Source organism: Boleophthalmus pectinirostris, unplaced genomic scaffold (assembly GCF_026225935.1).
Source record: "Boleophthalmus pectinirostris isolate CB_2022bp ecotype Guang Dong unplaced genomic scaffold, ASM2622593v1 HiC_scaffold_5, whole genome shotgun sequence".
In the NCBI taxonomy this organism is placed as follows: Eukaryota; Metazoa; Chordata; class Actinopteri; order Gobiiformes; family Gobiidae; genus Boleophthalmus; species Boleophthalmus pectinirostris.
The window spans coordinates 20,194,734-20,207,308 of record NW_026571404.1 but is presented as its reverse complement, the minus strand read 5'-3'; the positions used below and the strand labels follow the sequence as shown (position 1 = coordinate 20,207,308).

The 12,575-nt window shown below is 37.5% G+C and overlaps 1 protein-coding gene across 1 annotated transcript in view; it reads left to right on the top strand.

Annotated features, from left to right (window-relative positions):
- Positions 1–12,575, top strand: part of adgrb3 (adhesion G protein-coupled receptor B3) — a 114,930-nt gene that overhangs the window by 81,097 nt on the left and 21,258 nt on the right. The window contains exons 14-16 of the mRNA XM_020921426.2: positions 2,155–2,257; positions 2,698–2,741; positions 11,249–11,375. Of these exons, the coding sequence (XP_020777085.1) occupies positions 2,155–2,257; positions 2,698–2,741; positions 11,249–11,375 (274 nt within the window). The remainder of the gene's footprint in view (positions 1–2,154; positions 2,258–2,697; positions 2,742–11,248; positions 11,376–12,575) is intronic.

Here is a 12,575-nt window from a genome sequence, read left to right as displayed (position 1 = left end):
GACCATCCCAACCAGATGTCCTCTGCACATGTGGCACTGGGCAAAATAGACATTACTCAGAGTGCAATGGAAAAACCTAACCACAAAGAGTCTCAGGCAAATAAGGTTGTGTATGGCTGGACAGCAACAAAAACAGGATGATAAATTGCAGAGGATGCACCTGTTACTTTGTAAAAGCAGTAGAGGGTGAACTTTCCATAAAACATATGCACATCAATCTGCACAAACATTTTATGTATCTATATTTCTAAACAAATATTTCAATACATACTAGACCCCACAGACCCTAAAATCTTAACAGGTTCTAGTTCTAGCTGTGGTTCAACACATTTGCATAAGCATTCTCATATGAATCACAGTGTTTGTGATGTATTAGCTGTAGAAAGCAGTGATTTTTGTCGAACAGACATGGTATAAAGCTGTCTCAAACGATTGTACAAGTAACTGAACAATTGAGTGAGAGATGCTTCTTTATAAAATATTATGAAATAACTTTTTCTTTCTTCTATTGTGAAGAACTTTCTCATTCCTAAATTTCAACTAGGACAAGAAAACTGACTTGAAAAGTATGAGACGTAAATATAGAGTGCCTGAGTGGAGCTGGTAGGACAGGGGCTGGTGCAGTCTCACTTCTGTGCTTCTTTGTGAACATGACAGCTTTCCTCCTAGTGGGAAGTGCTTCTGCTTATAATAAAAAGAATATTCTGTCGACTATACAAAAGCTGGAGAACTGTTTTAAAACATAGCTCTATAATGGTATTAAAGGAATCTTTGATTGCACTGTTTGTATATTTTCAGTCCTGCCTCGGCCAAATGTACAAACATACAAATCATACATACTTGTCTCTAGCCCTAATGTGCAGCTCTTACCTCTACTTCTTTTATGTTTGAGATTGTCTGAGGTTAGCACTCAAAAGAAATTGCTCTGAAAAAGATAATCTCAGTCTGAAAGGTTTAAAATATTCAATTAACTTGCATTTTATATTTCAGATAAGACTGCAGGAGACACAGTACGCACCAAATCCACAGAATATACGCTCAGAAATGTCAGTCTGAGGCCAAATGAAGTTTTAATACCAGCTTCCATAAAGATCCAGCCAAACTCCCACTGATTCTAATCCTCATGTTTATACTTTAATGAGCTTTAAGAACTGGTTGGTTGAAAGGATAGCGGTGTTGGTGCTTTGAACACAGCAAACCATGACATTTATCTCTTGTATCACAGACCTAACACCACATATACATGCCATTTATGTTTTCTAGTGTTTCTGAAGAATTCTTCTATATGTAGATTACAGCATTCTATGCAGCTAAGCATTTATCTCTGTATCATATAGGGATAGAATCACATTCTCTGCTTTTCAGTGGTAGTAGCAGTAGTATTTGGCACTCTGGCCTCACATCAGGAAGGTCCTTTGCACATTCTGTGTCCCTAGATAGTTCTGACTAAACAAAGTTCAAGAAGTAGTGTCATCAGTGTCATCAGGTATTAGAATACCGGAATCAATATTGGTGCTGATATGGGGTCAGATATCAATTCCAGATCTTCTAATACTGATCCACTTTTCCATTTCAACTGAATAAATATGGGCATCACATGCATTATTTTAAAGCTCAGAACCTACTGTCCTAATTCTGTCCCTGAGGTTATTTTATAATTCATACATTTATTTGACATTATTGTCATCCAGTTTTCTGTAGTAAAGTACATGTAATGGGCATATGAAAAATATTATTAGCCTATTATTACTATTATATTAATACCTAGTAACTGTTTAGGAACCGTTTTGATTCATGTGCAGCAATTTTGAAAGAAGTCCCAAGGTTACAGTCACCTGGTTCCTCAAATCCCAAGTATCAATATTAGAATTGGAACAAAGCTCAGTTGGTGCATTCCTAATTAGCAGTCACTGTAGAGAAAAGATTTTGGTGACCTGGTAGTATTAATTACAGAAATTTACACTGCAATCAATCCCACCTCATTTAACATTTTTATTTTATTATTGTTCATTCGAACAGTTGGTTTACTTTAGATGGCAGAGATTTATGTATTCTAGAGAGAAACCATTTTAGTAATTTTGCAGTCCAAAAGAGATAATGCTGTTAATTTAAACTACTTCTTTATTCAAACATGATTTTGATCTTTTCTCATAGGAACTACACTGTTGTGAATTCCAAAGTCATCGCTGTGACAGTGCGTCCAGAGCCTAAAGCTACCGAGTCCCATATGGAAATTGAACTGGCTCACTTAGCAAATGTAAGTATCTTTGTGACATGTCTATACTAATCTTAGGTAGAAAAGAAATAATTTTACTTTTCATCTTGAGAAAAAGTATTACATTGACTGAGTGTTCCACAATGACCAGCAGCACAGATTGCCTCCCATTACAGCCTCACAATGGCTCTTAATTGGCTCAATAATTAATTTGCAAGCACTCAGTGTCAGGAGAACGCACTGCAGTCTGATAATTACAAGTGCAACCCTTTTCATGATCCAGGCCTTTTTATTCTGCTTAAAGATAAAGTGTGCCTGCTGGTAACATGGAGCACTTGTTAGTTCTCAGCTTGTGACCCATGGTACCATTTATATTCAAACCAAGGACAACTATGTCATTGATTTATAATGATGATGGCACTGATGATGATATCTTGTTGTCAAAATGTACCTGCTAATAGTTGTGTCCTTTTGCTTGGCAGGGAACAATGAACCCATACTGTGCGCTGTGGGACGGCAACATCATGTAAGCAACTGCTTTTTGGCTCTCAGACTCATTTTCCCATTTCGTAAAAAGTAAGAATTAGTATGTACACTTTTACATCGAATAGGTCAGGAGGCAGGGAAGAATTTCTGCATTATAGGAAATGTTATATTTTGGAAATAAATTCTGGAATGTTGACAATTTTTAGACATTTTTAGCATGCAGAAGTTGTAGTTGAAGGAAGAGCAAAGTAGCATAATCTGTGTGTTCTAAAGAACATTTTGACTATAGTGAACAAGGACAAGACAATAGTTGGTGAATATATGATTAGATGACAATACACAATGTACAAATGTGATTGACCCATCTGTTAATAGCGTGGGCTCATTCACATAATATCTAATTAGCTGTAATAAAAAATAGAAGGATATTTGCTGTATAGAAACTATAAGTAGCAGTAATGACAATTATTTAAGAGGCCAAGCATCATTTGAGTACATTTGAGTCCACCTATACCAAATGATAAAAACCCAGACTTACTGAGGCATTCTAATGAAACAAGTTGCACTCCAGAGGAAGCTGCTCCTTAACAATAAGGTGGCATGTTAAGTGCTCTTCATTCAGTGTTATTGTGGCCTGCATGTTAAGCATATGGCGTCCGCTTTTTAAAGCTTTGGAGGAGCATGAATGAGTCACTTGTGAGTCACTCGTGAAAATTACTCCCATAATGATAAATGCTGATCCCTGTGGCTAAAGCAAATGTGTCAGTTGGAACAAGGTATATGATTATTGATGTAGACCATACAATGAAAAGCTGTATTTAATGATTAAATTGGTTTAAAGTACTACTAAAGGGCATTATATTGAATTCATATTGCTTTTTAGTTAGTATTTTACGTGATCCTGGTGTTCCTATTTCACCATTTTCTATGTTAATAAATTCCTATTCCTAATAAGGTGCTTGGGTCCAAATTTGCCCCTATAACTGCTAGCGTCATGAGCTGAACACTATGGGTGACGTCACTCTCCCTTAGTCTGCTTCTTTTTCTATGTTTTGTATTGACTAACTACTTTCTTCTTCCAAACAATTAACTAGTTTGATAACAGATGTCTCAGAACTTTTCTAGTGTGAAATATGCTCTTTGCTAAAAACAATAATCTGGCAGCAGAAAATGTGCAAAAGGGTTTTCATTTTGCCAAAATTTGCATTCATATTTTACCAGAGCCTGTTTTTACTACCAGCAACCCTGCTTTGCTGAAGTTGCCTTGGTTTCAATACAGTTTCCTTCATATAGTTTGTTGAGTTCCTCCAGTGACAGTTAAGGACAAGTGTCTGATTCATTTAATTTGTATCAAACCATTCACTGATTTGATGAGTGTGGCCTCCTGACCTAAAGATGGAGGTGATTGCCGTTCTGTGTGATTGAGATAATTGAATTGAGATGTAATGTTATAGTCCGTATATGGCAGTGGCCTTTGGAAATATTGTCCGTTTTCTATGTGGGTTTAAGAGCAGCTGTGTGCAAATCACTGCAGCATGTATGTTATTTTTACTTGTGAATTGTGCATGTCCTCTATCATGGTATTTGAGGGCAACTATTTTTGAAGATACAACTGGGACAACTGTGCTCCCTTCTCCTCCCCTGACTTTCACACACCAAACATTTTAACACTTTATTATTATTATTTTAATCAAAAGACCATAAATTAGCTTGGTAGACTGACAATGGCATTCACTTTTAAGACACATCTGTCCTCTATGTCATCCAAATGAGTGAGCTCAAACTAACAGCTGTCATCATGGCTGAGAGACAAAGATCAGGGTCATAAACAATGGTGGAAGATGTACTGAATTTTGTTACTTAAGTAAAATTGCAGAGACTGGAGAAAAAAAAATACTCAAGTAAAAGTATCACATGAAAGTAAAAGTATTCAAGTGCCTGTTTAAAAATGTACTTTAAGAGTAAAAAGTAGAAGTATTTCATACAGATGTTCAGATCTAATAAAGCATATACAGATTTGTGTAGTTTGTCAGAAAGAACTCAATTAATAATTTTTTTTTTCCCTAAGTGTTTTTATTTGTATATATGCACATGTGTTCAAAATACCCCTCTCAGCCTTTTCAACAGGTCTCAAACTATAATAAAAAAGTGCTTTTTCTTTTCAGTCCTGTTCAAAAATGTAGTGGAATAGAAAGTACAGACACTTACTCTTAAATGTATTGAATTAAAAGTAAAGTATAGATACCTAAAATGTATTGTACTGTAGTACTGTACTTTACTACTTTTACTTTGTTACGTTCCATCGATGGACATGAATGCAGGTTAAATACATACAACAGCAACTGAATAAAAGTTAGTCGCTGTGTATGCTGTAGATTTTGCATAGAACAAACATTTTATGTGTTAAAGCAGAATGTGGTAGTATCATTGCTTTTTCTGTGTAATGAGTGCTAATTGTGCTCCAGGACCAAAAATGGCTTCTGGGAGTAGTTCTGGTCCATGTAGGGGATTTAATTGTAAAAAGTCTGGCTTAAAGAGCTAGCTATTATGAACATCCAATACCTTTACAACAAATTATATAAATGGTTTCTTTCTGACATGCTCTTTACCAGTTATTTTAAGAAGTTTTTCAGCTCCATCACAACTATTTTAAGATGCATCCATCACTTTGAAGCAAAGTATAATATTGATATATAACCTTATTTTTCAATGAATGGTAAGATGTTCCTTTCACATTTAGTGTAATTTTAGGTTAAATTTGGTTTCTGCATATTTTTGTTCTCGATTAGTCCTGGTTTCTTCTAGACTGCATTGAATTTCTTGCATGATGGGTTGATGAGCCCAAAGCCCATATTGAGCTCAGGACCTCTGTAACCTCCATGACGCACACAGTTATACAGATCATTGCATTCTGTTTCATTTTCATTTTCAGTCTGCGTCCCAGCTCTTTTTGAAATGCAGGCGCGTACAATAGTCTGGGAGGCAGAGACAGATGCCACACCTGAGCCTGTGTGGCGCAGCTCCCACCATGAGACTGGGAACCCGAGGCACAAATATCCCTGCGTGCTAACAGAAGGCGTGAAAGGAAGGGAGGATTTCTCTCTGTGTAAGCAACTTGAGCTAAAATAAGAACATGCACAGGCACAGATCTGTAGATAATATTATAATAACCATTTTCTTTGTAGCATGTTAATTTCCATCTTTTCATCTGAACATGTGAAAACTGCTTGGAGATTGAGGCTCGCTGCATGGATTAAAATGGAGGAGAAACAGCGTGACAAGATCTTTTCTCACCAGTGTTTAGCAGTTAATGTGATGAAACAGTTCGGGCAATACAACATGTACTTACAGCAACAGTAGGCACCAAATGGAGTAACAAACAGATGAAGCTATAATAGCACTGTCGCCTATGAGACACAGTCTGGCAGCCACTGACCAATACATCTGTCAATCATATTTTTAATGTCTCATGAAAGCATCGTTTGTTGATACTAAAAACAAGGACATTCTTATATCAATTCTTTTTCTTATATCAATGAAATACTTACAAATCAATGCACCCTTATGGCTTATAAACGATTCACTATAGACTTTCGGCTCCAGTCAAATGAAGCTCATGATGCTAGCAGTTATGAGAGTGAATTGAAGCCAAGTTCCATATTAGGAATGGGAATTTATTTCTGGATATAAATACAAAATAAAAACGCCAGGATCATGTAGGACAGGTTAATACAAACAGTTTAAGACCAAAATGATGAGACTCACTGCAGCAATTCAGAGAGAGAGGTGACGATTTTTAATGTAAAATCAATTGTAGCCAGAGTCAGTGGAGCTGAATCGTACCCATGGCCACTCCCTATTTGGAATGTGGCGACTCACGGGTTTGCTATGTCCATTTATATAAGCAGTCTATGCTACTGACAGGCTGTAAAGAAGCACAACATTGATAAAGAACTGGGGGAAAGTCATGTGGAATTCAGCCAAGGCATTGGGCACCTCTAAACAATTCCCACACTTGAACTCCAACTTACACATTTTCCAGTTTAGTGGTAAATTGTTTATTTTTATGTAAATTATCAAGTATTCCTGGTGTCTTAGGACCTCAGTTCTACCCCATATTCTCATATTTTGATTTACTCATCAAGTCTGTGGCTCCACTGCACCAGGAGTAAACAGATCTGATGCAAATACTGATATTGCCTTTTTGAAATGTCAACATTTTTATCTTTAGACCAAATATGGCTGCACTTGATGCTCCCAGAAGACTATTCTAACTGTTAGCACTGCAATATGAATGTGTTCACCTTCTAAGCCAAAGGTTTTCAAGTGGTAATATTTTGGACCAGCACGTAAAACTGTCATTTCTATCTGGGCATCTCATTGAACTTGCCCAATGGGTACCAATGAGCTTTCTTAATTAATTTAGACCAAGAAACTTGACCAAGTTTCTGAAAGATATGCTGTATGCCTTCTATTACGATTTGAGATGCAGTCGGAATATGTTTGGAACACTATGGCTCCTAAAAGAGTTGAATCTGATTAATGATTTACATGTTGCCTTTTCAAAGCAGCTTTGATAGCTCCAGGTTTTGCAAACATCTGGAGATTCAGGCACTGAGCCAAATAGGCTGTAACTAATGCAACTAAATACTGCAAAGTTGAAAGATTTCTTAGTATGCAAGTCAGACAAAGTCCTCTTTCATATTCTCTGCGGTAATAAAATGGGCCAATCAGTCCAAGTAAAATTACATAAAGGACAGACAGACAAGCAGATGTTCATAGGCTGCAAAAGCATTTCTATATTTCAGTGAAAGTTACACTGGCTTTTCTTCACAGTGTTCGACTTAAGCCTTCTCTCTTGTCTTCTTCTTTGACATTTTCGTATCTGACATGTCAAACACTTCTCCGTCATGGTTCTTTCTGCAGACTGGCTCTGATCAGATTTAGGCTCCAAAAGCAGAGCCACGTGGGAAGGGTTTCTGTTGTTCCCTTTGCAGGGTTTAAATAGAAAGTGTCTACCCACCAGATGGAGAGTTGATAATGTTGTGAGCACCGCCATACTTATTTTTAGTCTCTTTTGTATACGCTTTATAATGTACTGGGGGGCCTATTTGTATACTTCAAGCTATCAGATATTCCTGTGAAAATTTATTTTGACAAGTAAATCTGTTTCAATACACTTCACAGGGTACTGTGCTAGGTGCATTTCAAAAGACAAAAACTACACAATAAAACTAAACAGCAATGCAACTAAAGATATCTACAGCAAATGTTAATATGTCTTATGGGGGCATTGTATGTGCAGCTATGGGCTCATAGGACTAGAATACAAAGGAGTTCAGTTTAAGGCAAAATTATGCTTTAAACTGCTGCTATGCATACTTTAAATCATGTCATAGGTCTCCCTCACCATTTACTCACCCGAAGTTGTATTTGGAGGGATTTGTGGATGTTGTGCATGTCTTTAATTGCTTATTTTCAAAACGCCGTTTTGGTGATCAACTCCAACTTTCACTGCCACCAGCATGGGCCTACTGCTTTGTACTTATTTCATTCCCTAATTTTAATTTCTTAATGATAATCCATGTAGGATTCAGTAGCACCATACAGTAATTTTGGTATAAATGAAAAAAAAAACTAAAAACTTTGGTGTGATGACGTTTACAGTGACGTCATCACATGGGCACAGCCGTTTTCTGAAGCAAAAGTCTGCACTTCTTTTATTTTATTAAGTTGTTTTAGATCACTATTGAGATTTAAAATGTGCAGATTATAACATAATGCTTCACAGATTATTACTATATAGCAGGCACAAGCACAATAGGTCTTCTTGAACAGTGCAACAAAAGACAACTATTCAGTCATTTACTAGAAGGAACAGTTTGTCATCACAAATTATCCTAAGAAATGCATGTTTGTGAACAGTGAAAAAGCCAGAAGTATAAAGAAAATTCTGAAATTGGGGAGGTCATGCAGACTAGAGAGATTGAATACCCAAACATGATTTTATTAGTTGGATGAATGTCTTTGGATGTCTATATAATTTATGAGTTTGGTAAAAAGATTTCTCCATCTGAATTGCCTTTCTGAGGCCTCTTCAGTTCTGACTATACAACTTTGTCATGCACTGCCAATTTTGCTACACAAATATTTGCTTGACAGGGCCATACATGTCCAGATGTGTCTAATAAATACAATTAGATTTTCTTGGAATGTTTGATATTTCACTGAGGTCCACAAAGATCATAAAATATCCAATAAACTCATATTTATTATATACATATATTATGTATATTGGCTTAATAAGAACATTTTAAGACCAACATGGCAAGGCTCCCAGCAGCAGTTACGGAGAGGGTGACAAATTCCTAATGTAAAGTCAACTGGATGCTGATGGAGCTGGAAGCCTCCCCATGGTCACTTCCTGTTTGGAACAGGGCAGCAAGTGGGTTAGCTATGTCCATTTACATCCTGTGATCCAACCACAGAAAGTTAGAAAATTTTGCATGTTACAAGTGTGAGCCATTCTCTGCAAATGCCCACGCACTCATTCTATCAGTCAATCACCAAACTTTGACTATCACGGTGTACATTTCCATTTACACTCGTCAGACATGTTAGGAGAGTAGAGCAGCTCAAGGAGTAATCTCGGGTGGCAAGTGTGGAGATTGTGAATCCTGCTGCTATTGCTTATCATAGATGGTTTCTTTGTGCTGGTGGGATAACCCCGAACAGAGAAATACATAGAAATGGGCTTCCAGAAGAAATGTTATTCTGTGCGCATTCAGCCCAGAGGGGAAACTATTTAGAGTACTTGGGGTATGTTCGGGGGGCAAATTTGAATATAGTGTCAATCTTGGGTTTTAAATTACACTGGTGTTCTGTATTTTAGGATTGTTTATGGATTCTTAGCGTCTTGGTAGCAGCGTTTCTACTGCATATTCATGGTTTATGACTCAGATTTGAAGTTTGGTTAATGGTTTTGTATTTTGACAGCCACCAATTTGTAATTACTTTTATAGATTTTTTAAACAGAAAATGCCTAGCCTGTTTGTCTTTAATTTCAGCTCCAAATGCATATTCATGTTCTGTTCATGTCTTTAAATGCAACCATCTTTTAATCAAGCTTGATACCAGCACAAAAAAAAGTTTCATATTCCCCATATCGCTGGATTTTGTCAGTATGAATAATATAAAGATCATTTGGATGAGACCGGTTTTGTGAGTTGAGATGAGTAGATGTCATTAAAATATAATGTGTAAAATAAGGCTGCAATTTGTTGTTATGTGTGTTGGAGTAGAGATAGGCCTAAGTAATGAGCTTAAGATTTCACATTGAAGGCAGCGGCTTATATTGTTGCATTACAGTAAGCTCTAAGGGGTGAATTTGCTAGGCTCCACAGTCCCTTCCAGGAATCATAAATATTGCTGCCATATTGATCAAATGACAAAGCAGGATTGGCTCACGCAGCAAAGGCAGCTTGGCACACAAATCAGACTCTTAGCACGCCCTGTATTCCCGTTAATCAGGTATGAATCTGTACTAGGATAAGACGTTGTTGCAGCTGAGCTAAATGTTATAAAGAGAGAGAGGGGAGGATGCTTCTGAACAACAGGTGTTTGGCTTAATCATTTATGACATGAATTTTAAAGTGGTCTTTTCCATCAAAGTAAATCAGATGAGTCATAGTCAATTTGCAGCATTAAAGCTTGTTAAATTGGATGTCTAATTTTGAGGACCATAGACGCGAGTGCCGAATAAGAAGCGCTTGTTTGATTTCACCTACTAGTGATGTGGAGTGGGGACTGGCTGCAACCATTTGCGCTCCTTCCGAGGGGTGGTTTTCTCTAGCAGAGCTTTACTGAAAGGCAAATATAGCAAACAATCGTACATAAGAATGCTTCTGAAGAACCATCCAACATGTTCCACTGTCAAGGGGTTAGTTTGTACGCCTGATAAACACATCCTGCGCCGGGTGCGTTTTATTCCTTCATCGTATCAGTCACCCCTCCCTTCCCCTTCCCTCCTCCTCTCTCTCACGCCAGCAGAAAGGAACAGTATCAATCTGATGCTGTCCACCGTTTTCAGGGTGAAAATACCCTTAAGGAAGCGATCTAAAGCGACTAATTAAACCGGATAAACAAGCGACTAAGGATAGAAAAGGTTTAAAGAGCGCAGGAGAAAAGGATACTGTCGTTTGGGGAGCGGGAAAGCTGGAAGACGCGCAGGTAATACGAACTAATCATCATGTGGGAGCGATGGTGTTGTGATATGTGGTATTCATATGGCTATGGCAAATCAATGTTCGTGGACAGCTCTCCCCTCCTCCGTGTCTCTATCTGCTACAAGCGATGATTGTGACCACACATCCGCGACGATTTATCAATTCGCTTTTACCATGTATTTTTCTTTTTACGCAACGATCTATAGCGGCTCTCGATACTGATAAATAATAAAATAAAGCGCTGTCGAAAAGTCCGGGGGAGTCGTGTCTCAATCGCTGCTGGAATTAAAATACCTCTTCATTTTCTCTCCCTTCTCTGCAGGAACGATTCTTGGGGAGCCTGGTCCTCTAAAGGATGTAAAACCGTGCTCACAGATGCATCCCATACAAAATGCTTATGTGATCGCGTATCTACCTTCGCCATTTTGGCTCAGCAACCAAGAGAAATAGTAAGTAGGCTCTCTCTATTGATTTGTTATTCTGTGTGGGCTTTATTGGCTAATGTAAACGAGAGGACGCTGTGTGGTGCGTGCGTGCGTGTGTGAGAGTGTGGGGAAGACAGTGCGAGAATGGAAATTGAATATCTGCAGCGCTAATCCAGTTAAATTGTAATTCGCCTGCAACGAGAGATTGGGGGGATATTTTCGAGTTTGCTCATAGATTAAGATCGAACTCAGTGCGTGGTGTGCGTACGTGCGTGTGCGTGATGGAGGGCGTCGTGCGTGCTTTTGTACCAGTGGCTCCACATCAGTCAAATTATGATCAGACAGTAAAGATAGACATCCGTCTTAGCATTTTTATAACTGATAGAGTAGGCTTTGGTATATAAAGGCTAAATTGCTGCATTGGTAGAAATAGCCTGTCAATTTGCAATTGATAGTGCTCTTAATGTTAGCATCACATCGAGGCCTGTGCATGCATTTTAATTGACATGCCTCAAACCTCATGGGAAATGGGTGAGAGGCAGGCTGCCCCAGTCATGCAATTGGAACCACCTTGGAGCCACAGTAAAATGAAAGCTAGATTATAAAAATGAAATATAGATTTAAAAAGTCTTTCTATTCGAAAAATACAGGATTTATTTGTATCTCATACAGAAGCATTTGTGTTTGTTCACATGAATAATGTGTGTTGTGTGTTTGTCACGTGAATAATATTAGACAGGAAAGCCAATTATCATAGTTATGCATTTGATTTTTTATTGATTAACAGAAACCAATCTCCTTGTGCCTGATGTGCCTCCTTGGACTGTCTGGATTAAGTTTTTTTCCCCAATCAACACATGCCAATCCATTGTCTAACTATCTATAAAAATGATTGTGTTTTATCTTATAACTTAACCAAACAATAGCTGTGAATTCAACCTAAATAAGTCAAATGTTAAAAACATGTATAGAAAGTATCTTCAGTCTTAAAGGTGCACTTTGTAAGTCTGTTATCTGATTAGGGGGTCTGCCACCTGCTTGTCTCCATGGAGATTTTTTATTTTTTTTTTTTTTTTATTTTTTAAATCTTCAGTCTTGCATTTATTCAATACAATTGTTTATACTGATAAAAAAAAAAAAAAAACACACACATCTCCACAGGTCTGACATGTAAATTGGTAAATTGGTAGCATCACCTGCTTGTTTTAGTTGAGTTAGATGCGT